Source organism: Crocodylus siamensis, chromosome 8, assembly GCF_052110815.1.
Source record: "Crocodylus siamensis isolate JL-2025a chromosome 8, ASM5211081v1, whole genome shotgun sequence".
Classification (NCBI taxonomy): Eukaryota; Metazoa; Chordata; order Crocodylia; family Crocodylidae; genus Crocodylus; species Crocodylus siamensis.
This window is the reverse complement of record NC_143402.1, coordinates 317,310-342,482: the sequence shown is the minus strand read 5'-3', so window position 1 is coordinate 342,482 and position 25,173 is coordinate 317,310. Positions and strand designations below refer to the sequence as shown.

The following is a 25,173-nucleotide window of genomic DNA, read 5'->3' as shown; positions in this document are numbered from 1 at the left end:
CGGCCGAGCGCCCGCCCCAGGACAGACGGGTGAGCCGGCTCCCGAGGTAACTCCCTTTATTCCCTGGAAACCGGGGGGGGGGGGGGTCCTCCCGCCATGCGTGTGGGCACGGGAAGGTGTGGGGCATGCAGGCAGGGCGCGAGGCGCTGCTGGGCTGGGGGCAGGGCACAGGCATGGGGGGTCTGGGCTGGGGGCAGGGCACGGGGGTCCGGGGCCACAAGGTGTTGGGCACTGGCTTGGGGCAGGGCGTGGGGGGGGTGTTGGGAGCTGGGCAGGGGTTGGGGGCAGCCTGCTGGTGCCTTCACAGGCCCCCAAAGTCCTTCTTTAAAGGAAGGGGCCCAGATCTATCGGCAGCGGGCTCCTGGCCCTCCTTGGGGAGCAGCTCGCTGACGTGGCAGATGCTCTCGCTGTAGTTGGGTGTGAAGCTCTCCACCATGTCCTTGGGCACGCCGGCCCACTCCTGCAGAACACGCCGGGGCGTGAGCGAGGCTGGCCCGGTGCCCCCCCAAGCCCCCGCCCCCCCGGCTCCATGCACTCCAGGGAGCTGCGCCCTGCCCGTGAGGGGCGGCTGCGCTGGCCCAGCCTGCTTCAGCCCTGCCCACCTCGCGCGTCTGACCCAGCCGCGGGGGCAGGCGGGGGTCTGCGTTCCCCAGGTGCCACGGGCGCTGGCCACCTCCCCTACCTGGAAGTTGCCCTTGTGGGTGTTGAAGAGCTCGTCGAAGGTTTTGCTGGGGTTGGGCACCTGGGGCATGAAGACGATCCACACTCTGCAATGGGAGACGCAGTCAGTGGGGAGCCCCTGCCCCCTGCTCCCCACAGACATGGCCCCAGGCACGCGCGCTCTTCCCAGCCCACGTACTCACCTCTCCATGCGGACTAGCATCACGACGAGCATCAGCAGCACCACGCCGGAGACCACTGGGATCAGGACCGTCCGCACCCAGTACCGCTCCCCAGCAGAGTCTGCGGGGGCAGGCCAGGGTCAGCCTGGCCTTGCTAACTGGTGGGCAGGTGGGCCGCACCAGCGTGGGCAGGGCCGGGCCCAGGGGGCCTGGATGGGCAGGAGGGAGCCTGGGGGCGGTGGGGACTGGGCTGCACCTCCCCCCGGCAGTGAGGGGTGACCCACCTGGTCAGAGGGATGGGGGGCTGGGGGCAGGCAGCAAGCTGCTGACCGGGGGGTGCTGTGGCTGTGGGCATCTCCACAGCCTCTGGCACCAGGGCCTGTGCGGTGACCCCTGGCACGGCCCCATGTCCCTCCCGCCACAGGCGCCCCCAGCACTCACCGTGGGCCATTGCGTTGCCCCAGTACACAGGGACGCTCCACTCGCTCCAGAGCTGCGTGGAGCCACAGTACTGGCTGATCTTGCTGCGCACGTGGAAGGTGTACTTCTTCTCCTCGTCAATGCTGGGGAAGGAGAACAGCTCACCGCTCACCCTGTGCACCTGCAGAGACACGCAGGTCTGGGGTCCGGGTGGCACGTGGGTGCGGGGAGGCTGCAGCACGGAGCTCCGCCTCTGCGGTGTGGGGAGATGGGCTTGGCCACGGTCCCTCCAGTCCCCCTTCCCAGGGCCCGGGCTTGGCCCGCTCCCCCCACCTTGACATCGCTCCCGGGTGGGAGGTGAGGGGCCCAGGCGGCAGCTTTACCATCCAGTCCGTGTCCTTGTTGCTCTTGTAGCGCACAGCATACTCCACGCAGTGTGGTTTGGGGTATGGCGTCTGCCAGCTCAGCTGCAGCTGATGGTTGCTCATGTTCTGGAGCGTGAGGTTCACCGGCGGGTCGGGCTTCACTGCAGCGAGCACACGCGGGGTCTTGGTGGGCCACCAAACACCCCCACCCCAGAGCCGACCTGCAGCTTGGGCCAGCGCCAGGGCATGGCCTGGAAACCTTCCCCTGCCCACGGACACAGGGAGCCCGTGCCCATACCCTGACCCTGTGTGCTCCCCGATCCCCAAGCGTCCGGCTGTTGCTCGGTGGTGCAGCATCCCTGCTGCGTCCTGACCCCAGGGCTGGGCTGGGACAGGAGCTGAGGTCCAGCCAGAACATAACCCCTCACCCTGGCTGTTTGGGCTGCGGGGTCAGGAGGAGACCTGGGCTCTGCCCAGAGCTCGCACCTCACCCCAAGGGTCCTGCAGGGCAGTGGAGGCCCTTGGGGAGACCTCCCGGGGCAGAAGCTGGTCATACCAAGGTCCTGGAGCTTCATGTCGTAGGTGGGGATGACATGGGTCCTGCTGCCAAGGCTTGCGTTGATGTGGACCCGGAAGGTCTGGAACCACGTGATCTCACTGTCGTCGAACCAGCAGCCTATGTTGATGCCGTTGTGCTGCAGGTAACGCCGGCACTCGGTCGCCACTGGCTGATGCTGGTACCTGCACAGCGATGGGCAGGTGAGAAGGAGACCCACGCGCTCCTGGCGGGGGCCGGGTCAGGGGTCTGACCAGGGAAGCAGTTCTCTACGGCTCTGGCCAGGCAGCAAGGGGCCCCAGCAGCTCCCTGCGACCAGTGCATCTGCTTCAGGGCTGCCCCGTGGAAGGGCAGGAACCGGCTCAACGGACACCCAGACCTCACGGGCGAGGACTGCATTAACATGGGACTACGTAAAGGGTGCTGGTACTACAGGAAGACAGAAGAGGACCACAGGAGAGAAATAGCAGAGCTCACCCAGGGGCAAGGGGTCTGGCATAGACTGTCTCAGAGGCAGGCTGTCTGGGGAAGGCTGAGTGAGAGGAGGGGGATGGAGATGGGTGCAAGGTGCAAACTGTGTAACCGGTTTTTAATGGTTTAACTGTCAAAGTGTGCTTTGATCTGCCAAGTGAACCACAAAGGCTGCTTAGCAGAGCATTGAAGATGAAGTTATATATATTTTTTTTAAAAAAGGATGGGCAGGTGGGTCCCCTGCACACTGCCACCAGCCCCACTGCCCCCAGGGCACAAGCTGTCCTCCCCTGGGCCATGCACCGTGGGGCTGCCCTGTGGGCGTCCTGCACCAGATGCTCAAGGGCTGAGCCAGGGGCATGTGTGGCCTGGGGGCGGCTGCCAGCACCGTGCAGGCAGAGCCTGGGGGACGCCCGCGGCCACAGGACTGGGCTGCAGGGGCTGTGGCAGGCCGCCCTGGCCGGAGCTCTTGCAAAAGGCAGGGGTGGGGGCAGGGACATACCAGTAGTAGAGCGAGTAGTTGGCAACCGGCTGGTCCTCCTGGTTGCCCCACATGCAGGTCATGTACTTGTCGTTGAAGACCACGCACTTCACGCCTGCAGGACGGGTGTGAAGTGAGCGGAGCAGAGCGGGGTGGCTGAGCTGGCAGCCTGGGGCCCTGGCGACCTGCAGGCCCCCCAGCCACCACAGCAAGCTCCCAGCTGGGGCAGCACAGGCCCCAGAGCCCCCAGAGAAGGCTGCACCCCCTGGCTGGGGGATGGGCTGAGCGGGCCGGGGGCTGACCCTGCCACCCACCCACCGTGCTGTCCCACCCGCACTAATCGTGCTGTGTGCCCAGGGCAGATGCCAGCCAGGCCCCGCACAGGCTGGGGGCTGTGGCAAGCTCAGGAGAGCCCAGCTGAAGGATGGGGCGAGATGCTCCAGGGGCCAAAAGGCATCTTACACGGGCAGCCCGTCCGCGCGGGCTCCATGGGGCTGGACAGGCTGGAGCAGGCCGTGCCAGCACTGCGCTGTAGCAATGGCCACGGCCCACGTAGGAGACCTGCTGATGTGCAGCAAGGTGGGTTTGTGCTCTGGGGTCGCTCTGCCCCCCCGGAGCCCCCAACCCTGCACAACAGACTTCATCCTGACACGTCCCGCAGTCCACCCTCTCCTGCGGCATGGCCATGCCCTGCAAGCTTGGTCCAGAGCTTCCTGTTGCCTCAGCTCTGCTGGGGCAAGGCCGGAGCGGGCCGGACCTCGGCTGGCGGCTGCACAGGCAGCCCAGTGCTGACTGGCGCAGGTCACTGCCAGACCGCTCTCCAGAGCCCTGGGGTGAAAACGCCCGGCTTCGGCTGCTGCTCGCTGCGGGGCCTGGGTGGAGGAGGGGGCGAATGCAGCCCCAGGGTGCCTGGAGCAACCCAACACGGCGGCTTGTGCTGCCAGTGTGGCTGGGTTCAGGGCAGAGGAGAGGAGGTGTTCTGGGGTGCCGGGGAGCTCCTAAAGGCAACTCTCTCGTGCATGGGGACTGGGAGATGGGCACCATGTGGGCACAGGCTGGGGTGAAGCTGAGGTGCCCACGCGCTCCATCGACTGCAGCCTGCACCGCGCTGGGCAGCTCAGCTCTGTACCGAACCAGGCCTCCGTCTTCCTGGCTGCATGGCACTGCACAGCCCTGGGATGCCAGGTCCCGGGTAGCCACAGCCCCGGTGCTGCTGCTCGCGCAGACAGGGCTGGGCCCCAGCCTTGCACGCGCCGCAAGCCGATGGGCGGGCAGTTGCCTGGAGCCCGTCTCCCTCTGCTCCCCACAGCCCAGCCCTCGCGCCCTGCCCCGGGCCACACGTCTGCCTTGTCCAGCCAGTGGCCCGGGGACTCTTCAGCCACCCCCACTGGCTGCTCAAGCTCCCCTCCAGGCCTCTCGTCCTCTCCGCGAACCACGTGGCTGGTCGAGGCCGCACGGCACCACAACCCCTGGCAGCCGCACTATTCCCCCGCAGGCACGATGGCATTTGTGCCAGCAGCCAGGCACAGCTGGAGAGCCGTGGTCGGATCTGCCCACGCCGCCACGCTCACCTTCAGCACTTCGGGGTGGCCCCAAGGGCCGTCCACCCTGAGACAAGCTGACCAGAGAGCTGGCTTCACACTGCTCCTGACCCTGGGAGCCACCTTTCCTAGGAGGACACTTAGAAAGGACAGAGGCAGAAGCAGGCTAGCGAGGAGGAGCTTGCACTCAGTGCCTCAGGCCCGCTGACTCCAGCCCCGCGAGCGCAGCGGAACTGAATCCGGCCGGCCGACGTGCTGCTCCCAGCTGTGAAGCGAGGGTAGGGGCTGCGCAGAAGCCAGAGACGTCCTGAGCCGTTCCTATGCCTGCCCCAGCCCTGCTGCTGCTGGGCCGGGGCCTGCCGGGTGCTACCCGCGGGCAGGGGAAGTTCCCGGGGCCCGACCCTGCATGACGTGTCCACTGAGTCCTGCGGCTTCCTGGACAAGAGGCTGCAGAGGCTGCCTCGGCGCTGACGCGAGCGTGGGCTGGAGCAGACTCATGCCGAGGCGGCTCTGCCGCTGCAGCCGTGCGCCTCTGTCCAGATTGCTATCAGGCCCCCACATCCTGCCGCCCCCTCGCCCCCGCCCCCCCACAAGGGGCTCCCGTCGCGCTCCCACGACCAGCTGCGTGCAGGCGGCCAGGAGCCAGCCTGCCCAGCACGGGCCTGGCACCCGCAGGGCCTGTGCTTCGGCACATCCCCACAATGCACGGGCGAGGGATGGGCCGACGGGTTTGCGGTGGGGAGAATCAGTGATGAGACGAGCCCACGGCCACTTGCCCAGGGCTCTCTGCCGTGCCAGAGCAGGGGGAGGCAGGCACAAAATGGCAGTGGGATGAGATGCACTGGTGGGCGTAGGGCATCCGTGTGCCGGGAAGGCCGGGCAGACCCGAGCTGGGCCATGCTACCCTGCAGGCACTGACCCCCCGTGCATCCAGGTGATCAGTGACCACAGCGGGCTCCTGGGCACGGACAAGCAGAGCCAGGCCACGGTGGTGGCTGGTAGAAGCAGCAGCTGTTGCCGAGGGGAAGGGCATTGAAAGGAACAACATGGGGCCCAGGAGTGGGAATGGGGCTTCAATCAGGAAGGGGCTGCTCAGCCGCCCCAGGCGGGCTGAGCCAATGCCAGCTAGGCCCGGCCTAAGGGACGAGGTTTGGCTGGACTGCGGTGCTTGTGGCCACTGGGCAATGCCTGCAACGGCTCAGGGGGAAGAAGCGGGTGGCTCCAGCTGGTCCCGAGCCCTAGCGCCTGAAGCAGCAGCAACACTGCTTGGCACCTGCACAGCCCCTGCCGGGTCAGACTCGCCAGCCTGGGGCAGTCCAAGGGCATCTCAGCACCCCCAGCCAAGGCGGCGATTGCAGGGGTGCGTGGGCAGCTGTTCGGCTCAATGCATTTGGGGCCAGAGCAGCCTGGGGAGATGCCACAGGTTGACATTGCCAGGAGGAGCCAGACCCTGATTTTCACACAGCCTCACCCGCTGTCCCAGACACCGCTGCCCGGGGGGCCCGTGCCGGTGCTACATACTGCCCCAGAGACAGGAGCCGGGGCTGGAGACGCGCTGGCAGGGATATCACCCTGCCCTGCCCCAGAGAGGCGACCCACCTGGTGCCCCGCAGGCAGCCGGCCGGCCACGGTGGCATCACGCTCGCTGCTGCAAGCTGCTACGAGCCGGACGCCCAAGGGAGGCAACGTGCAGGATGTGGCGGATGCAGCTGCCCATTGCCCTGTCTGCCACACACCCAGCCCTCCTCTGTGGGCCCAAAGCTGGGTGGGGGCCGGCCCCCAGGGCAGCCAGACCAGACCCCACCAGGCAGCGAGAGACCCAGAGCCCTGCCGCGCGGTCCGTGGGCATGTGCTCACCCCGACACATGCCCTGCGTTCCTGGCCCGTCCCGGGACGGGTCGAGGCCGCACGCACTTCCTTTCCCGGCAGGGCTTGGATGGGAGGAGCTGATCCGAGAGCAGCTATTACCTTGTGAGCCGGGGGCGGCCGTGCCCGGCTGGCCAAGGCCACAGAGCAGCAGCACCACCAGGATCATGCCTGCGGCCTCCTGCGCTGCCAGGAAGGCGCCGCGCCGCATCTGGAGGGACGGGAGCAGCCCCAGCCGCCTGCGTCGCTGCCTCGAGCCCGGCGCTGTCGCTGCGAAGCAGGAACTGCCGCACGCCCGTGACTCACCACTTCCTGTGGAAACCCCAGCCTGCCACAGGGCCCCACGGCAGCTCTGGTGCGCCACAGCTCGGGCACCAGAGAGCAAGGGCCGGCCGGGCCAGACGGGCGGGGCAGACCCATGGCCCTGGGGCATGAACACAGCCATGATGGAGGCAGCTGGTTGGCCACGCCATGGCCCCTCAGGCTGGGCCCTGCACAGACCCTGGCCCTCCCCACCAGCCTGGGCATGGGACGCAGCCACCAGGCACCAGTGTGGACACGGGGTGTAGGCCCAGATGTGGGACACAGGGTATAACCCTGCCACCAGTGCAGGCACCCATGGCCAGGCCACAGGCGCGTGACCGGGCATAGGCACGTGGACACATGGCATGGGCCCAGACAGGAGCAGGGGTCACTGTGGACATGGGGCGTGGCCGGGGGACGGCCCCGCCCCAGCACACGTGGCCTCCAGGACACGACCCGGCCCGAGCGCGGCGCCAGGAGAGGCCGCATGGGGGCGCGGCCGGGCGGCTCCGGCGGCGCTCGGCATTTTCCGTGACAGCGAGTGCTGTTCGGCTCTTTCCGTGGCCGCCGTGGCCGGCTCCGGCGGCGCTCAGCCATTTCCGGCGGCGCTCGGCATTTTCCGTGACAGCGAGTGCCATTCGGCTCTTTCTGTGGCCGCCGTGGCCGGCTCGAGCAGCTCCGGGGGCGCTCGGCCGTTTCCGGCAACGCTCGGGAATTTCCGTGACCTCCGAGGCCGGCTCGGGTCCTTCCGGCAGCCCTCGGCCGTTTCCGGCGGCGCTCGGCCCGGCGGAGCCGTGTTGTGGCCGTCCCCCCACCCCCCCCGCCATGGCGGCCTTCGGTATCCTCAGCTACGAACACCGGCCCCTCAAGCGGCCGCGCCTGGGCCCGCCTGACGTCTACCCGCAGGACCCCAAGCAGAAGGAGGTGGGGCCGGCCCGGGGGGCCACGCCCCGTGGGGGGCCACTCCCTGTGCCTGGGGGCCCGCGAGGGGGGGTCACACCCTGCGTCTGGGGGGGGTGGGCCTGTCAGCGGGTCACGTGTCTGGACCCCGTGGGGGGGGGGGGCACGCCCCTGTCTGGGGGGGTTGGGAGGGGCTTCACTCTGTCCCTGGGGTCCTGGGGGTCACGTCCATGTTTGGGGGGGGGTTGGGGAGGCTGCAATCTGTCCCTGGGGTTGTGGGGGTCATGCCCGTGTCTGGGGGGTGGGGCTGGAGGGGCTGCAGTCTGTCCCCAGGGTTGTGGGGGTCATGCCCATGTCTGGGGGGGGCTGCAGTTTGTCCCTAGGATTGTGGGGGGTCACGCCTCTGTCTGGGGGGGATGCATTCTGTTCCTGGGGTTGTGGAGGGTCACACCTGTGTCTTTGGGGGGCTGCAGTCTGTCCCTGGGGTTGTGGGGGTCACACCTGTGTCTGGGGGGGCTGGGGGTGGTGACCTGTGTCTGGGGCCATAGGGGGAGTTGTGGCCCAGTTGCTGGGGGTGGTGGGGGTCCCGCCCTGTGCTGGGAGAGCCATGCAGGCCCATGGCCGTGTCAGTCCCCAGCACTGCCCTGTCCTGTCCCCCAGGATGAGCTGACAGCCCTGAACGTGAAGCAGGGCTTCAACAACCAGCCGGCCGTGTCTGGCGACGAGCATGGCAGCGCCAAGAATGTCAACTTCAACCCCGCCAAGGTGATCCTGGGTTGCACCAGAAAGGGGGCAGCATGTGGCCAGGGCTGGGCAGGTGACCCTGTGGCTAGGTCCCGAGGGTAGTGGGCTGCAAGTCCCCCTCCCTGTAGCTAGATCCGGCATCCGTCCCCTCAGCAGGGTTCAGATGGCCCCACGCTGGAGCACCAGGGCTCGCTTGTAAGGGCAAAGGAAGAGGGAGGTGGAAAGGCCGGTAGCGGGGACCTGGTTCAGTTTCAGTCTGGCTACGGTGCTGCCATGGCAGAGGATCATCTTTGCTTTTAGGAGATAAGCATCTGGTGGGTCAGCCCTGGGAGCTTTAGAACAGGCCCGTGCCTCAGTTTCCCCATCTCTAGTCCTGGCCTGTGACAGTCTGGTGTGTAAGGCAGGGAATCCCCGTCTGTTTCTCCTGGCTGAGTTCCTGTCCCAGACTTATTACATGAGCTTTAGGAAGCTGAGTGGAGTTAGCTGCCACTCTGGCCAGTTCTGCAGGTGCTATTGACTGTCTTCTCCCTCTCAGATCAGCTCCAATTTCAGCAGCATTATCGCAGAGAAGCTGCGCTGCAACACGCTGCCAGACACAGGAAGGCGGAAGCCTCAGGTGAACCAGAAGGATAACTTCTGGCTGGTGACAGCACGCTCTCAAAGCGCTATAAACAATTGGTTCACAGACCTGGCTGGGACTAAGCCCCTCACTCACCTGGCTAAAAAGGTATGTGTGGAGGATGCTGCCAGCAAGTGCTTCCCCGTGTGTGTGGCACATCTGAAGCTAGGCAGCAAAGAGGTTTGCTCCCTCTCCCTGGGATGCAGTGTCCCGGGCTGCGCTGCTCATGTTCTCTGCATCTGCTAAATGAAAGCTCCTCATCACTTGGTCAGGGACCGGACTCAGATTTCCCTTGCAGCTTGTGACACAAAGATTTTGTTTGTGTTTTGGTGGCTGTTAGCTGATCTGCTGCTGCTGCTTTTACTTGGTATCATGTTTAAATGAGGGAAGCTCTTGCTGCTCTGCTTTTTTCAAGCTGTGGCAGTTGCAAGACTAGCTAGTAGGCTGAGTGACTTCCCAGTTTTCTCTTGTAAAAGGCAGGCTGCAGCTATGGAAAAGCTCTGTGCACTGGCTAGGCCAGCACCAAGGTATGGAGTATTTCTGTGCTCCGGGTAGGACACTTGGATGATGGAGTTAGGAATGTTTTGGGGACTGGAAGAGGAAGAAAAGTTATTAGCGTGTTGTTAGAGAGGCCTAACAAGAGGCAGACCTGGAGAAGGCTTGCGGAGGTGTGTTGTCAAGTGGGGCCTGGGTGCCTGCTGGAAACTGTGGTGCTGCAGCAGGTGTGTGTGTGGGGCAAGGCCTGCAGGTTGTCTGGCCCCCTGGCAGGGGAATAGTCGGTCTTCCCCATTGTTGCGTGCCTTTGTCTTTGGTGCTTGCATATTTCTTTGTTCATAATTCATCCTCCCATGGTGCCTGTGTGTGTGATTAGCTTGGCTCTGTCCAGGGTGTCCAATTCCTGCCAGCATGCTGAAATGCAGTTCTGGTGCTGCTGTTTCTGACCTGGGTGCATTCCATGTGCTGGTGCCTTGGGTTGTGTGGCATGTACTGTGTGCAGTCATCTGGGCATCTGGCTTTAGTGTGCATGGCTTGCAGTGCTCCTTCATGAGCCCTCAGGTGTCCTCTTTTCCCCTCTGCTCTGTCTCAGGTACCCATCTTTAGTAAGAAGGAGGAGGTCTTTGGCTACTTAGCAAAATACACTGTTCCAGTAATGCGCGCAGCCTGGCTGATCAAAATGACTTGTGCCTACTACGCTGCCATCACGGAAACCAAGGTGAAAAAGCGACATGTCATCGATCCCTTTATTGGTAAGTGCTTTTGGCAGAGCTCTGGATGTGTTCCTGCCAGGCACCTCACCCCAGCCTGCTGCTGTTTGGCAGCTGGACAGTAAACATCAGTAAGGAAAGAGCCCCTTGGGCCCCTTCGCACTCGCCAGGAAGGGCTGGGCCAGGTTTGCTCCCAGTTGGAGAATTCCTAGTGCTGTCCCTGCACGCCTGTGCCCCGACAGCTCCGTTGGCAGGTGATTCTATAGGAAAATCCTTCTTGCTGCCAGGGAATGTTTCCTGATGGCTTCTGCTTCCCCTTTGTGATTCGTTCTCATGGCTCTGGTTATGTCCTTGTGTACCATGTAGCTCTGTCCCTCCTTGGTGTGTATAACTGCCCAGTGTTTTGCAGACTCTCCCATCCGTCTATTAGTAACCCCAGCCCATCCATCTAGCTTGGCTGGGCTATTTCTTCCTATAGGTTAGCTGCGTTTTCCTCAGCAGAATCCCAGTCTGTTATTCCCTGTCCATATATCCAGCCTGTCAGGGCCCGTCCAGATCATGCTTGTGGCCTCATTGGAGTTCTAGCATCTCCCTTGTTGGTGCTGGCTAGGAACGTCCATCTGTGTGGTGTTATACTGCTGCCAATCACCACAGGATCCAAATTCATTTTCAAATCTACAGCAGTAGTGGACACCACGGGGTATCTCCCCATCTCTTTGGGATAGAAGCTACATGCAGGTTCTCTAGTCTGCCTTCTGGGTCAGTTGATTTTACAGGTGGTGTTGTTCCAGACAGGACCCACTTGAGAGTTTTCTCCCATCTCATGTCTGTCTTGTCCTGGACTTTGCAGTCTGCTGGGCCCCAGGGGGCTTGACTGCTTTGCCACTTTGCGAACAAAGCATCGTCTTTTGTGCAGCTGGGTTTAAACCATTTGGTTTGGAAGTTAGGCTCAGGCCTTCAACCAATATGTGCAACTGCTAGGAGTCAGCAAGGGAGAAGGAACATCACAAATGGATGGCTGACCCCTCTCCTGTCAGTCATGAGGATGCCAAACTGGGCTGATTGGGAGGTCCTTCCTTCCCATTGCTGAGACTTCAGGGAAGAGTTTTTCTTTCAAACAAGCAAAGACACATGTACAACGTTTCCTGTGTGTTCTGTGTTGAAGATCCAATTGATAGCACAGTCTGAAACCTGCACCCATAACTCCTCACCCCCTCCAGGCCAGGCTGGTTCTCTGCCTCTTGCTTCCTCTATGTTCTTTCTTCTTTGGCTTTCTCCCACCAGCCTGGTCCTTCTCTCTCCCATTCCCCTCCCTGCGTCCCATTGTACTCACTGGTCATCTGTCATCTTCCTCCCAGAGTGGACCCAGATCATCACCAAGTACCTGTCAGAGCAGCTGCAGAAGATTGCTGAGTTCTATAGGCAGCTTCCAGGGCAGAGCTGCGGGTCGCCATCAGGGCCCATGCCGCAGGAGGTGGAGCAGGCTCTGAAGCAGTGGGACTACAATGAGAAACTGGCCATGTTCATGTTCCAGGTGAGCCACTGAAGGGAACAGCTAGTCAGGCCAGTTGGGGTTTCCAGGGGATACATGAAATTTAGGCATCACCTATCTGCAGGACATCGTGTGTCCCTGGGTGGCCCAGAAGGGCAAGGTACAGCCTTGGGCCCGGCTGCTAGAATTGGGGTGGGGTATGTGTGTGTGTGAAGAGCAGCGTAAGTCTCTGGGACCAATCCCATTAGCTGACAGAGAGCAGCAGCTGTTGCTGCACCCTGCCTGTGTGAGTGACTCCAGAATGCTCTCTGCCCTACCCTCTCACTGGTGCGTCTGCCTGCAGGATGGGATGCTAGACCGCCATGAGTTCCTGACCTGGGTACTTGAGTGCTTCGAGAAGATACGGTCAGGGGAAGATGAGTTCCTGAAAATGCTTTTGCCCCTGCTGCTGCGGGTGAGCACAGTGCCCCTCACACCAGGAGAGTCCAATGGAAGCAGGACTGCCTTGCTGCGCTTAGCCATTACTGTATCTGGGCACTATCCCTCCTCTGAGCTTTTGGCTACTGCTGGGGGATGCTGTTCATGTCCTGTAGTGGCAGAGACTCCTGCCCAGCTTCTTCATCACGTAGATCTGCAGTTCCTTGTATTGCTTCTGCCCCACCCCAGCAGCTGGCCCATTGACGGTGTTCAGTGTTCTCCCTGCATGGCATTGGCTTTTGGCTCCTGGGGCTGGTTGCAGCCACAGCAAGGCCTGGGAAGCCTGGGGCTAGATGCACTAAGGTCCTTGGAGATGTTGCCCTGGGTGCTGTGAGAACAGCTGGTGCCTGCAGGCCACCGGGATGATGTTTGTCCCGAGAGGCCAGGGCAGCAGGGGAGCCCAGCCCTGTGCAAGACCATGGCCCTCAGTGAGGTGCTGCTGTCCGGTGGGTGGCTCTGGGCAGGTGCTGGGGCTCCTTAGCATTGCTTAGAATTGGAACTGTTTTCCTTCTCCCTCCAGTACTCTGGTGAGTTTGTGCAGTCTGCCTACCTGTCCAGGCGCCTGGCCTACTTCTGCACACGCCGGCTCGCCATGCAGCTCGACGGGGCGGGGGGGCATCCACCCCACATCCTCTCCACACAGACGGGAAACGCCCTCCCTTCCACTCCCACCCCTCAGCCGGCGACTGGCAACCCTCCCCCCAGCCCCTTCAGTGACTTGCTGCTCTGCCCCCAGCACCGCCCTGTGGTGTACGGCCTCAGCTGCATCCTGCAGGTAGGCCTGGGAAGTTCGTGGTGCAGCCATCTGATGCTTGGGTGGGTCTGCAGCTGACGTGGTGTCTAAGGTGTTAGCGACATCTCCTAGGACCCAGCAGCTCTCAAAGCGCATCTGTCATGGGGCTCAGCACCCAGGGGACTGTGCCTGGGAGCCCTGCAAGGATTGATTCTCAGCCAGGGAAGTGCTGTTCGGCCTGTTATCCCCTCCATCCAAGATCACTAGTAGGATGCTGCAGTCAGAAGAGCCACCTGCATTTCGGGAAGGATGTTGGACAGATGGAGACAAATAGGCGACTCAAGGAGCTCAGGCTGCTTATCTGACTGGAAAGTCTGTTGATAGGAAGAGGACTTGGTTGCGGACTAGGAAGAATGTGCCTGGAGGTAGCAGGAGTCTGGGAGGCAAGGCAGAACTAGATTCATAAGCTGAAGTTGAGTCTAGACGAGCCATTAAAAACAGCTGAGCAGGAGACATGGGGTTCTGCATCCCTCCAAGGCCTCATGGTAGCATCTGACACCTTTCTCAATGACCTGCTCTCACTGAGTCAGGAGTTACAGATGTGGTTTGGGGCCTACTTGGGGCAGAAGATTTCACTGAGTGAGGTGGGAGGTCACCTGTAGAGAGCCAGACTGGAACCATGCAGCTCTGAGTAAGAAGCCCTCGGGCTCTGGGGTTTTGGCCCCGTGCTCTCACCCAGTGTCTGGCTGAACAACTAGTGCAAGGCCAGCAGGAGGAGCTTGCACGCTCATGCATGGCCTGGGGGACTGGCACCCGCTCGCTTGGGTGTGGCATCCTGCCAGGCTGCTGGCAGGCCTGCAGGGTTATCCTTGGCCACTTCCCTGTCTAGCCAAGAACAGCAAGGCAGCAAATGCTGGATGTCCCTGCCACGAGTGGCCTGTGCCCAGCCCATTCCCCTGCCTTGAGACTTTGGGATATGAAGGGTCTGTGTTTGCATGGGGTGGTGGGGTCTGGACAGCATGGTGACAGCAGCCAGCTGTTTGAAGAGTCATCTGGCAGGCAGCTGCGTGCAGAGGTGATGGGAGTGCCTATGCTTTGTTTGCTGCAGAGCATCATCCTGTGCTGCCCAAGTGCCCTGGTCTGGCATTACTCTTTGACTGATAGTAGGATAAAGACTGGCTCTCCCCTGGACCATCTGCCTATTGCCCCCTCCAACTTGCCCATGCCTGGGGGCACGTCAGCCTTCACGCAGCAGGTGAGCAGCTCTCAGAGGAGGTCCTGGGGTCTGCTTCTTGCTGAGCAACTGCCCAGACCAAGCAGTTGTGGCAGAGGGGTGCAAGTGGCAGCTCCCTTTTGCTGCTCCAAGCCGCGTCCTTGTGCCCCTGTAGAGGGGCAGGCTCTTTACCCCAGGCAGCGGCAGAGCTGACCTGCCCTGTGTTAGCTGGCAGCTCCTTGCACCGCAGCTCCGTCCTGCCCCCGCTTCTCCCTGTTTAAGGAACTCCCTCGCCTTCAGGTTCGGGCCAAGCTACGGGAGATCGAGCAGCAGATAAAAGAGCGTGGCCAGGCAGTGGAGGTCCGCTGGTCATTTGACAAGTGCCAGGAGACCACTGCAGGTAACTCAGTGTTAGCTGTGCAGCCCCTGGCCCCATTCCCTGGAGCAAGTGTGTTGCCCCCAGGAGCTTAGTACCTGGCCGTCCTCTCAGACTTGCCTGCTGGAGAGGTTTCTGGTGGCCAGAGGGAGGGAGTGCAGAGGGATCCATCCCATTCCCTTGCTCAGCCTCCTGTTGGGACCAGTTCTCCCAGCCACAGCTTCGGTCCCCATGGTGCTCCCAGGTGCCCAGATGCTTATGTCCCTCAGGCTTTATTCCCTTGTCTTCCCTCTGCTGCCCCAGGATTCACTATTGGCCGTGTCCTGCACACCCTGGAAGTTCTGGATAGTCACAGCTTTGAGAGATCTGACTTTAGCAACTCTCTGGATTCCTTGTACAACAGGATATTTGGTCTGGGACCGAGCAAAGACAGTCATGAGGTAGGTCAAAGAGGCACAAGCCCAGAGAGCAGCTCCAGTCTCTGCCTGGGGCTGGAGGGATTTTGGTTTCTTTTATAAGGTGTTGCTGTATAAGTACATGAGCAGCCTGCACTGGTCCTGTGGGTTCCAGACCTTGGGCTGCTCTGGGAAGCTGCGAGCTGTTGGTCCCAGCTCTGCTGCTGCAGCTGAGCAGCACTCATTGTGCTCCAATGTCTAGGACCATGTGGGAGAGGAGTTTTCAGTTCAATGCCAACCCCCAAAGCAGGAGCTGGGCAGGCTTGGTGCTGGTATAGCAACCTGCTAGATGCACTGCCTGGTGTGCTGAGCAGCCCCAGCCTGGTCTGTGAGGGCCAGATGAGTTTCCTGCTGAGGGTCCTGCCTTGAGGGTTACCTGGGGATGAGAGACCTGCTGCACCTGAGCACATGGCCTGACTGACATGTGGGGATGCACATGGGAGCTTTGGCTGGGTGCGTCCTCCATGAATTGGGAAGACGGGAGCGTGGCAGATGGTGGGCCAGTTCCCAGTGCATTTGGTTTGTAGGTGGTCAGCTGCTTGCTGTGTGCCGGCTGCCCGAGCCAGCTCATGGCTCGGCCCAGCATTGCATTTGTGTCCGAGCAGATCTCCCCTGATGATGATGCAGTAGTGGCCTTGCTGTGTGAGTGGGCAGTCAGCTACAAGCGCTCTGGGCGCCACCGGGCCATGGTGGTGGCCAAGCTGCTGGAGAAGCGTCAAGCAGAGATAGAGGCTGAGGTGAGTGTCCGCTCTGGGTGCCAGGAGTAGTGACGCAGTGAAAAGAGGGTAGGTAGCTGCCTGTTCCCACACTTAAAGAGCTCTACTGAGGGCCCCTAAGCTGTGCAGGAAACTGATGTCTCCTCAGCTGATGGGTGGAGGCTGGCGGGCTGCAGTAAAAAAGGTGGAGGCTGGCTGCCATGCGAAGCTCATGGGCACTAGTGCTGTTAGTATTGTGAGCTTGCCCTGGAGTGTGAGCACTCAGAAGTGCTAAGTTCCTTGGAGGTGTGCACCATGGCTCGCAGGGAGGCTCTGAGGAGTGGGTTTCTTGGGGGTGTGTTGCATGTGTATATACATGCACACACGTGGGGAGGGGAGTCTCCAAGCAGTGGGGTCTGTTCCTGGGCATGGGGTATGGTGTTTCTGCCCTAGGGCAGCTGTCTGTACTTATCTGTCCCTGCAGAGGTGTGGGGATTCTGAAGTTGTGGATGAGAAGGGCTCCATCTCCTCAGGCTCACTCTCGGCAGCCAGTGCCCCTGTCTTCCAGGAGGTCCTCATGCAGTTCCTGGACACTCAGGCTCCTATGCTAAGTATGCAGTGAGAACCTGGGACTGTCTGTGTTTTTCCCTCTCCTGCAACCCTGCCATGGCCTGCCCCTCATGCCCTGGATGCAGTGACCGTGCTTCCCTGCTCCCTCAGAAGTGAGGAGTGGGCAGCCTGGAGAGTCAGATATGGGAAGGTCACAGAAGCCTTACACTAGGAGACGTGCAGGCTCAAGCCCAAATGCATGTAAATGGCCTAGAATGAATGGGGATGGGAAATTTGAAGGTGGTGCTAGCAGAGAGTCTGAAACTGCCTCCCCTTAGCTTGGGAGGAGCCTCCAGGTGGAGCTTGCTTGGGATTTGAAAGGGCCCTTGGGGTCATTGCCCATGACAGTTGGGCACCGGGTCCTTTCCAATCCTGAGACTGCCTGGAGAGGAGCCTGGATTTGCAGCCGCCACCTCTGCATGGGACTCCTAGCCTCCCAGGGAGGCTGCCTTTTGCAGCCCTATGGTCAGCCCCCTCTCTTGGGACAGGGGCTGGCAGTGGCAGTGCTGCTTGGAGCAGCACTGGAGGGGGAGCTCTGACAGCTGCCGCTGCCTCACCTGCCCTGCTTTGCCCTGCCCTGCCCTCAGCGGACCCCGGAAACGAGAACGAGAAGGTGGAGTTCTTCAACCTGGTGCTGCTGTTCTGTGAGCTGATTCGGCATGACGTCTTCTCCCATAACATCTACATGTGCACGCTCATCTCCCGTGGTGACCTTGCCATGGACTCGCATGGGCCCCGACCCCCTTCGCCCTTTGATGATCCTGCTGAGGAACATGACAGGAAGGAGGCAGAGGGCAGCAGCGGCATCAAGCTGGAGGTGAAGCCCCTGCGCAGCTTCCTGGAGGATTTGGAGCCCCTGTGCAGCAGGCACATCAGTATGGCTGCTGCACTCCCTGTCCCGGGGCTAAGCCTGCATGCTTCAGCCCAGATGCAAAGGGTTAAGTTCCAAGTCACTGCCGAGGGCCAGTAGCAGGGAGTTGTCAGCGTCCGTGAGCTTGGGGACCTGGGACATGTGCAGCCACAGCAGCATGTCCCAGCCTGCTCTGTCTGGAAGGCCAAAGGGGATGAGCAGTGAGACAGGGGCTCATGCTGCCAGGAGTTGTGGCTCTTGGGAAGCACTGAGGGCCGCAGAGCTGGTAGCAAGCCCAGCCCTGCCGGAGGAAGCTCTGGGCTGTTACAGGCTTCCTAGAAGAGACCTGAGATCTGACGGTTCTCTGTGTGTGGCCCTAGGATACTGGCCTCTCTGAGTCCATGGACATTGACCAAAACTCCAGCGTGCTGTTTGATGACATGGAGAAGACAGACTTCTCGGTATGTTCCCACTCCCCTCTCTCCCCATGCTCCGTGAGTGGCTTATTGCTCAGGGTGGCTGGGAGACAGTGCAGAGCATGGGGGCTGGAATGGCTACACGATGGTGGAACTGGAGCATGAGCAGGCAGCTGTTCTGCTGCCTCAAGCAAGTGGCTTTCCCCTGCCTTAGTTACCCGTGTCCCATGGTGTGGACAGTGGTTAAGGTTTGTTCAGGGCTTTTAGGGAGACTCTCCTGGAGTGCAAGGAATGGAGAGCCCTAGGAAGCTCCTCCAGCCCTTTCTACTATCGTAGGAATAGGTGCTTGTGGAGCAAGTGACGTGCCTATGGTGCCTGGGCTTCTACTTCCTCCCAGGGACTCAGTGCCTTTTTTCTGGCTCTGGTGGTTGTCCCCAGAGTCCTGGCCTGCAGTTCCTGGTTTCTTTGTCCAAGGTCATCAAGAGCTGCATTTGTGAGCAGAAAGGAGTTGGGATGTAGAGGCTAGGCTTGGGAGCAGGGGCTTGTGGGGGCAAACAGGTATCTCCTTGCTTTCCCGCCCCGGAGTATCAGGCTGCATCTAGATTCCCTCCTATATGGCTGTTTCTCATCTCCTCTCATCTCTCCCTAGATGTTCTCTCCTCCAATGCACTGCGAATCCAAGGCCAGCCCTTCTCCAGAGAAGCCAGACCCTGAGAAGGAAACCAAGCCCCTGCTGAAGGAGAAGTGTGCAGAAGGAACGCTTGCATCCCTGTATGATCAACCCCGGCACATCCAGTATGCAACCCACTTTCCCATCCCTCAGGTAGGAGACGTACACAGCCCCCCAGGTACCAGGCTTGCACGGTTTCTGGTCCCTATTTGGCATCTCACCTGTTTCCCTGCTGCACTTCAGTCCAAGCATGGAACTAACTGATGTACCCAATGCTCTGCAGCATCAGCTCTGAGTGTATATAGGGCACAGTCCTGCTTGCCTTGACTGCTACATGCTCTTTGGCTTTAAGGGGGCTCCTGGGATGGCTCCTTGCTTCTTTGTCCCACAGGGTTGCCTCCCAGCTGGACCCTTTCATGGGAAGGAGGCCTGGACATGGGGCAAGGGGTGCCTGGTATGATGACAGCTAATACTGCTGTCTCTGGGTTCCCAGGAGGAGTCGTGCAGTCATGAATGTAACCAGCGGCTGGTGGTCTTGTTTGGGGTGGGTAAGCAGCGCGACGATGCCCGACACGCCATCAAGAAAATAACCAAAGACATTCTGAAGGTGTTAAACAGGAAGAGCACTGCAGAGACAAGTGAGTGCATCTCAGGCCTGTCTAGCTGCCTGGCACCGCAGCTTGGGCCCAGGCTGTTGGCCCTGTCCTGTCTGCCATGTGCTGGTCTCTTGCCTGTCCTGGACATGCTTAATTCCCGCTAATGATGAGCAGCAGGCAGGAGAAGGAGCCAGTTAAAGGGATGCTGACACCTGAGAACCAGTCAGCTTCAGACAAGGGGCTGAGCCACCTCAGGTCTTGAGCAAGCCCAGCCTGCACCTGAGCCTCTGCAGACTTGCTCTCCTTTTTTAAAACCTCCTCCCTCTCCTGTTGCTATGAGACCCCTCCACAGGGCGTGGGGGTGCTTTCTGGCTGACTGCAGGGGAAGCAGTGACACTGATTAGATGCAGCAGGCTTTTGTGCCCAGGAAGCCTGCCAAGCTGGGGACAGGGTGCAGCTTAGTGCAGCAGCGCAGACATCCCCAGAATGACATCAGTTCCCCTTGGCTGAGGATTTGGCCTGCATTTCTCTCATTCCTGTCAGTGCAGAGTTTCCAAAGAGTTTGATAACAGCAGCAGACATGTACGATTTTTGAGCTGAGAGGGCTCCTTTGAAAGGAGAGCAGAGATGCTCTGGAGACCAAGTCAAAGGCCTCCAGCTGACCTCTCTAGACTTGGCCTCAGGCTCCCATGGAAAGCCCCTGCACTGGGCATCTAAACTAGGCGTGGTCAGAATGCCTAGCTTGGAGGCTTCCCCCTCCCTGACTGTCATTCCTAACTGGGGATTCCTCGTCTTCAGACCCATGCCTTACACCTGTGAGGGGTGCTTTACAGCTTACAGGGGTCCCTGCCAAGCCATTGGCAGGTGCATGCAGCTGGTTCATGGGTTGGCCTTGTGTCTTGGGAAGGCAATCTGATCGTGGCTTCTGGGGTCTCTCCACTTGAGCAGGCGGGGAGGAAGGCCAGAAGAGGAAGAGGAGCAAGCCAGAAGCATTTCCAACAGCTGAGGATATCTTTGCTAAGTTCCAGCACCTTTCTCACTTTGACCAGCACCAAGTCACCTCTCAGGTATGGTGCTGGCAGAGAATTCCTGTCAGCTTGCCCCTGGCTGTGCCAACCCGGTGCATTGCTGAGGGCAGGCTCCTGTGAGGGAGCAACATGGGTCTGCTGAGCAGACCTCTGCAGCAGCAGGCACTCCTTCATGCTCTCTGCTCGCAGGTATCTCGCAACGTCTTGGAGCAGATCACCAGTTTTGCCTTGGGGATGTCGTACCACCTGCCTCTTGTGCAGCACGTGCAGTTTATCTTTGACCTGATGGAGTATTCCCTCAACATCAGTGGCCTCATTGACTTTGCCATCCAGGTGAGCCAGGGGCCCAGGCTCTGCCCTCGGGCAGGTTTCCCCACTTGGGATCCAAAGCATCTGCCACGTCAGCACTGGGGCTAAGGCAGGGCGGTGAGTGCAGGCCTGGTGTGTCCCTAGCGTGTTCAGACTCAACCCAGCCCACTGGGTCAGACTGTCTTCCAGGAGGTTTGCTGCAGTTGGAGATTGAACCGTGCTCAGTCAGGGGTCAGCTGATCCTGATCAGCGGTGTACCCAGGAAGCCATGTGCCCATGTCTTGCCCAGCTTGCAGCTCCCCTATTGGCACTCCTTGCAACCTTTGACTGGCTGATGCCAGCCCCACTTGCTGCCTCTGGCTGGCAAACCTCTGGCTTCACTGGAGCCTCTTCCTCTGGCTGGTGCCCTGATGCCCACAGTCCCTGTGGCGTAGCTGTGGTGCTGCCCATACTGGACCTGTACACAGGGTCTGATAGGGCTCTTTGTCCTTGGGTGCAGCTGCTGAATGAGCTGAGCGTGGTGGAGGCAGAGCTGCTGCTGAAATCCTCTGACCTGGTTGGCAGCTACACCACCAGCCTGTGCCTGTGCATCGTGGCCGTGCTGCGGCACTACCACTCCTGCCTTATCCTCAACCAGGACCAGATGGCCCAGGTCTTTGAAGGGTAAGGGAGCCAGCTGTGCAAAGGGCCTTCCCCTTCAGGCAGAGGGGAAGCCTCAGCTCTGCGGGGCTGCAAGGAGTGGGGGGCAGTGCTCCTGCAAGTAACATGCCCTTGCTAAATCCACGGTGCGTCCACACCTTGAATCCAACAGCCAGCTCTGGTCCCCCCATCTCTGACACCTTAGAAAGGAATAGAACAGCTGGAAAAGGTCCAGAGATGGGCAAGAAGCATGATCAATGGTATGGAAGGGCTTCCATATGAGGAGAGACTAAAGAGGCCAGGCTTGTTCAGTTTTTAGAAGAGAGGCACTTGATGGGGCAACAGGAGGAGGGTTTACAAAGTACTGAATGATGAAGAGGATGGGGCATCAGTAGCTACTGAGCATGGGAGCGGGAGATACAGCTTCCAAATCAGAACTTGGTCAGATCCAGTTTACTCTCCCTTTTGGCATCCGCTCTCTTTCATTGTGGCACAAGATACTGGGCAAGATAAACCTACCATCTGACCCAGTAAATAGCAATTCTTATGTACTTATGTCACCGTTTGGGGCCTGTGGAGGCAGGGATGTCATCTCTGGGCCTGGGCTGGGTGCTGTCCTGTGCTGTGCCATGTACTGCAGTGCTTCTCTCTGTAGTCTGTGTGGGGTGGTGAAGCATGGTATGAACCGCTCAGACGGCTCTTCTGCGGAGCGCTGCATCCTGGCCTACCTCTACGACCTGTACACCTCCTGCAGCCACCTCAAAAGCAAATTTGGGGAGCTCTTCAGGTGAGATGGGGTGGGCACAGTGGGTGTTCTCCTGGGAGTTTGGGGCTGCAGCTTTGGTTTTGGTTTTGCCAGTGCTCATCCCAGCAGCTTGCTGTTGCCTTGGTCCTGTCCAGCAGGGTGCCCTGCCCCAGCTCTCCTGGGGCATGCAGGTGCCAGCCTACTTGCTGTCTCAGTGCCTGGCTGGCAACTTCCACTGAAGTGGGCTGCACTGAGCATAGAAATCACTGGCAATCCAGCCTGGTTCCAAGTGCCCTTCTGGTAGCTGCTGGCAGAGGATGAGTGCTCAGAAAGGAGCCTACCTAAAGCTGTAGCGCATGAGCTGGAGTCCTGGCACCACGGGGCAGGTGGTGGGGCAGGGGGATCCATCCTTGTGCTTCAGCCGATGCACAAGAGGGTGGAGGAGATGTCCCTGCAGGAGCCTCTGACCTGCCCTTCTTGCCCCTCCCCTGCCAGTGACTTCTGCTCCAAGGTGAAGAACACAATTTACTGTAATGTGGAGCCATCAGACTCCAACATGCTGTGGGAGCCTGAGTTCATGATCGAGACCATAGAGAACCCATCCGCGCAGAACTTCACCTACACCAACCTGGGCAAAAGCCTCAATGAGAACCCGGCCAACCGCTACAGCTTTGTGTGCAATGCCCTCATGCACGTGTGTGTAGGGCACCACGACCCTGACCGGTGAGGTGCAGCACAGGCAGGGCTGAGGCAGTGGTTCTGTGTGGGGTGGAGATTAGGGGCAGTCCCAGGTCTCAGGAACTTCAGAGTGGTGGGGGAGGGAGCCACAGACCCCTGCTCCCCAGCTAGGAGTGGAGGGAGAGGGCGAGTAGGGGGAGCTGGCGCTGTGCTGGTGAGGAGACTGTTTGTGGCTCCTCCTCCCTGTAGCGTCAACGACATTGCCATCCTGTGCGCGGAGCTGACTGGCTACTGCAAGTCACTGAGCGCTGAGTGGCTGGGTGTGCTCAAGGCTCTGTGCTGCTCCTCCAACAATGGCACTTGTGGCTTCAACGATCTCCTCTGCAACGTCGACGTGAGTGCCAGGCATAGCCAGGGAATGGAGGGGCAGAGAGAGCCCTGTCATGCTGGGGTCTAGGTGGGGGCTATGGCACAGTCACTGGTTGTGCTCCTCTTTCTTCCCCAGGTCAGCGACTTGTCCTTCCACGATTCCTTGGCCACCTTTGTCGCCATTCTTATTGCTCGCCAGTGCTTGCTGCTGGAGGACCTGATCCGCTGTGCAGCCATCCCCTCACTCCTCAATGCTGGTGAGTGTGGCTCTGCAGAGAGGAACTGCTCCTCAGAGCACAAGCCTGAGTCCTGAGACATCTCACTGGGGAGCAGGCTGCCTCCCACAGGCATGTCCTGCACTGGCATAGCAAAATGGCCTCTGAAAGGAGCCCTCACTGCCTGAGCATGGGGCCCTGGCCCTACCCCTCTGACACTCAGTCTCCTGTAGTCCTGCCCTGTCTGGCCAGGCACCAAGCACGGGGCATGGTTCCGCCTGGTTCCCCTGAGCCTGCAGCTAGGGAGCATGCCAGCACCCACCTTGCCCAGCAGCTTTGCTTCAGAATTGCAGCTTCCATCTGAGGAGCATTTCTGGCCCTTGGAACCCTAGGCAGGTGGTCCAGCCTGTAACCAGGGACCAGGGCTGTGCTGGCTGCCAGCACCTGCAGCCAGTCTGGGACAAGAACTCCCAAGAGGCACACAGGACCTTTTTATAGTGTCTGTGTGCCCTCTCCAGCAGGCTCCTAGTGCTGGACCCTAGCGCTGCCCCATTGCTGTCTGTGTCATTGGCTCTCCCTGCTGCCCATCTAGCCATCTCTTGGGCCTGGATTCCCAAGCCCCTGCTCAGACTCAGCTGAGCACCTGGCACTTTGGGCACCGTGTGTGGCCTATCAGAGCCAAGCACGTACAGAGAGCAGAGCCTGACACCTCCAAGCGTAGTCCTGGTTGGCATTGGCGCAGAGGCTGCAGATTGCCCTCTGCGTCTGGCACCAGAGAGAGGCTACTAAAGCCTCTCTAGCTGCCCCTCTGCTCTGCAGGCTCTTGCCATGGCACTGGTGTTTGCTGCCTGGAGCAGACCTGCAGTTGATGTTGCCTGTGATGGGTCTCTTTGCTTTGTGCAGCCTGCAGTGAACAGGACTCTGAGCCAGGGGCCCGTCTGACCTGCCGGATCTTGCTCCACCTGTTTAAGACGCCGCAGCTGAACCCATGCCAGCAGGACGGCAGTAAGTGAGCTGGACACAGGAGCAGTTGTCCTGATTTTGGGGCAGCCTGCATTTCCCAGCCCCAAGAGGAGGAGCTGGTGATGCTGTGATAGAGCCCTGGCCTTGCCATGGGCACAGCAGCCCTAGGTGTCCTGCAGGGGCCCCATGTCCAAGGCCAGCGGTGAGCAGAGACTGTGCCCATGGAGCCTGGGCACCCATGGAGCGGGCCAAATGTCCTTCCTGTTTGTGTCCCGGCATGGTTAACCAGGCATGCTGGGAAGGGGATGCTTTTCCTCCAGTGCCAGCATCTGGGTCCCACGGTAGGGAGGATGCTGGCTGGTGCAGCCGGTGTGGCTGCACACTGAAGAATGTGCTGGCCAAGTCTTCTGCTGCCTCCTATCACAGTGCCAAAATGTGCTACCACAAAGGGCTGTATTGCCTGTACCCTGGCTGGGTCCAGGCTCCCTCCTCCCTGCCTCGTACACAGTTTCCTTAGTCTCTGTAGCCCACTGTGCAGATGTCCAGAGCCTTTCTTTTGCTTCCCCCACACTTCGGCCTTGTGCTGTCTGTCAGCCACCACGCTTGGAGCCCGCTGCTCCACCTTCAAGGCAGTGGCATTTAACTGCCTCCCAGTGAAATGGCAGATCCAGGACCCCTCTCCAGCACTATGCTGCACTCGTAGCCCATCATTTGGGAAGCTTGGGGGATGGGTGTGACCCTTCTTCATCTTCACTGTGCAGACAAGTCCACAGTGGGCATCCGGTCCTCCTGTGACCGCCACTTGCTGGCAGCCTCCCAGAACCGCATCGTGGACGGAGCAGTCTTCGCGGTGCTGAAAGCTGTGTTCGTGCTGGGTAGGTTCCTGATGCTAGCCTGGACTCCGGGAGAACAGGGTGTAGCTCTGCACTTCAGGGACCTGCAGAGCATTGCCTGCACAGTGACTGTGTGGCAGGGCTCGGCAGGGTCAGTGAGGGGCTGAGTCTGGCCCATGAGGGGCTCCCTGGCTGGGGTGCAGTCAGTTGTGTGGCAAGGGGTAGGACAGGTCTGGTAATTATAGCAAGTCATCAGGTGACCCTTCACCTCTTGCTTTCAGGGGATGCGGAGCTGAAAGGCTCCGGCTTCTCCCACCCAGGAGGGGTGGATGACCTCATGGATGATGAGCTTGGTGCCAAGAAGCCTGGTGGCCGGGCAGTGTCCATAGAGACAGCCAGCCTGGACGTGTATGCCAAGTATGTCCTGAGGAGCATCTGCCAGCAGGTAGGTCTGCCCAGCCCCGGAGGCAGGCTCTGCTAGCCCCACCTGGCCAGGTGC

General features: G+C 60.5%; 2 protein-coding genes and 1 long non-coding RNA gene across 7 annotated transcripts in view; 2 read left to right on the top strand and 1 right to left on the bottom strand.

Moving 5' to 3' along the window:
* Positions 1–164: 164 nt before the first annotated feature.
* On the bottom strand, positions 165–7,278 carry IL2RG (interleukin 2 receptor subunit gamma). Of its 2 annotated transcripts, XM_090059954.1 has the most exons (8): positions 6,645–7,274; positions 3,157–3,250; positions 2,184–2,368; positions 1,646–1,788; positions 1,284–1,443; positions 864–963; positions 683–767; positions 165–460 (listed from the first exon to the last, which is right to left on the bottom strand). In XM_090059954.1, the coding sequence occupies exons 1-8, from the start codon at positions 7,210–7,212 to the stop codon at positions 302–304; spliced, it is 1,494 nt and encodes a 497-aa protein (XP_089916080.1). In that variant the 5' UTR covers positions 7,213–7,274; the 3' UTR covers positions 165–301. The 2 variants fall into 2 exon arrangements, with proteins under 2 accessions (XP_089916080.1, XP_089916079.1); XM_090059953.1 differs by having other exon boundaries at positions 165–767; positions 6,645–7,278.
* LOC149857963 (uncharacterized) lies at positions 850–2,848 on the top strand. 4 transcript variants are annotated; one of them, XR_016443799.1, is made up of 4 exons: positions 850–981; positions 1,267–1,459; positions 2,135–2,386; positions 2,517–2,848. It is a non-coding gene; the product is annotated as an uncharacterized LOC149857963 (long non-coding RNA). The 4 variants fall into 4 exon arrangements; XR_016443798.1 differs by having other exon boundaries at positions 871–1,003; XR_016443797.1 differs by having other exon boundaries at positions 873–1,011; positions 2,210–2,386.
* A 337-nt stretch (positions 7,279–7,615) lies between the features above and the next one.
* MED12 (mediator complex subunit 12) overlaps positions 7,616–25,173 on the top strand; it is a 31,542-nt gene continuing 13,984 nt past the window's right edge. The window contains exons 1-26 of the mRNA XM_090059994.1: positions 7,616–7,769; positions 8,406–8,510; positions 9,025–9,216; positions 10,196–10,355; positions 11,672–11,847; positions 12,149–12,259; positions 12,803–13,057; positions 14,124–14,270; positions 14,529–14,628; positions 14,908–15,044; positions 15,665–15,796; positions 16,239–16,365; positions 16,951–17,180; positions 17,594–17,674; positions 18,279–18,452; positions 18,793–18,937; positions 19,844–19,962; positions 20,113–20,256; positions 20,732–20,895; positions 21,527–21,658; positions 22,112–22,339; positions 22,544–22,688; positions 22,800–22,920; positions 23,782–23,883; positions 24,603–24,716; positions 24,956–25,119. Of these exons, the coding sequence (XP_089916120.1) occupies positions 7,671–7,769; positions 8,406–8,510; positions 9,025–9,216; positions 10,196–10,355; positions 11,672–11,847; positions 12,149–12,259; positions 12,803–13,057; positions 14,124–14,270; positions 14,529–14,628; positions 14,908–15,044; positions 15,665–15,796; positions 16,239–16,365; positions 16,951–17,180; positions 17,594–17,674; positions 18,279–18,452; positions 18,793–18,937; positions 19,844–19,962; positions 20,113–20,256; positions 20,732–20,895; positions 21,527–21,658; positions 22,112–22,339; positions 22,544–22,688; positions 22,800–22,920; positions 23,782–23,883; positions 24,603–24,716; positions 24,956–25,119 (3,804 nt within the window). The 5' untranslated portion in view covers positions 7,616–7,670. The remainder of the gene's footprint in view (positions 7,770–8,405; positions 8,511–9,024; positions 9,217–10,195; positions 10,356–11,671; positions 11,848–12,148; positions 12,260–12,802; positions 13,058–14,123; positions 14,271–14,528; positions 14,629–14,907; positions 15,045–15,664; positions 15,797–16,238; positions 16,366–16,950; positions 17,181–17,593; positions 17,675–18,278; positions 18,453–18,792; positions 18,938–19,843; positions 19,963–20,112; positions 20,257–20,731; positions 20,896–21,526; positions 21,659–22,111; positions 22,340–22,543; positions 22,689–22,799; positions 22,921–23,781; positions 23,884–24,602; positions 24,717–24,955; positions 25,120–25,173) is intronic.

What these genes read in the sequence shown, in the direction of transcription:
- IL2RG (XM_090059953.1), bottom strand. Translation starts at nt 7,212, where the DNA reads ATGCCATGTGTCCACGTGCCTATGCCCGGTCACGCGCCTGTGGCCTGG. An exon ending in AACTACTCGCTCTACTACTG is followed by an intron (nt 2,369 to 3,156) that starts GTATGTCCCTGC and finishes ATCGCTGTGCAG; the next exon opens with GTACCAGCATCAGCCAGTGG. An exon ending in CATGAAGCTCCAGGACCTTG is followed by an intron (nt 1,789 to 2,183) that starts GTATGACCAGCT and finishes TGCTCGCTGCAG; the next exon opens with TGAAGCCCGACCCGCCGGTG.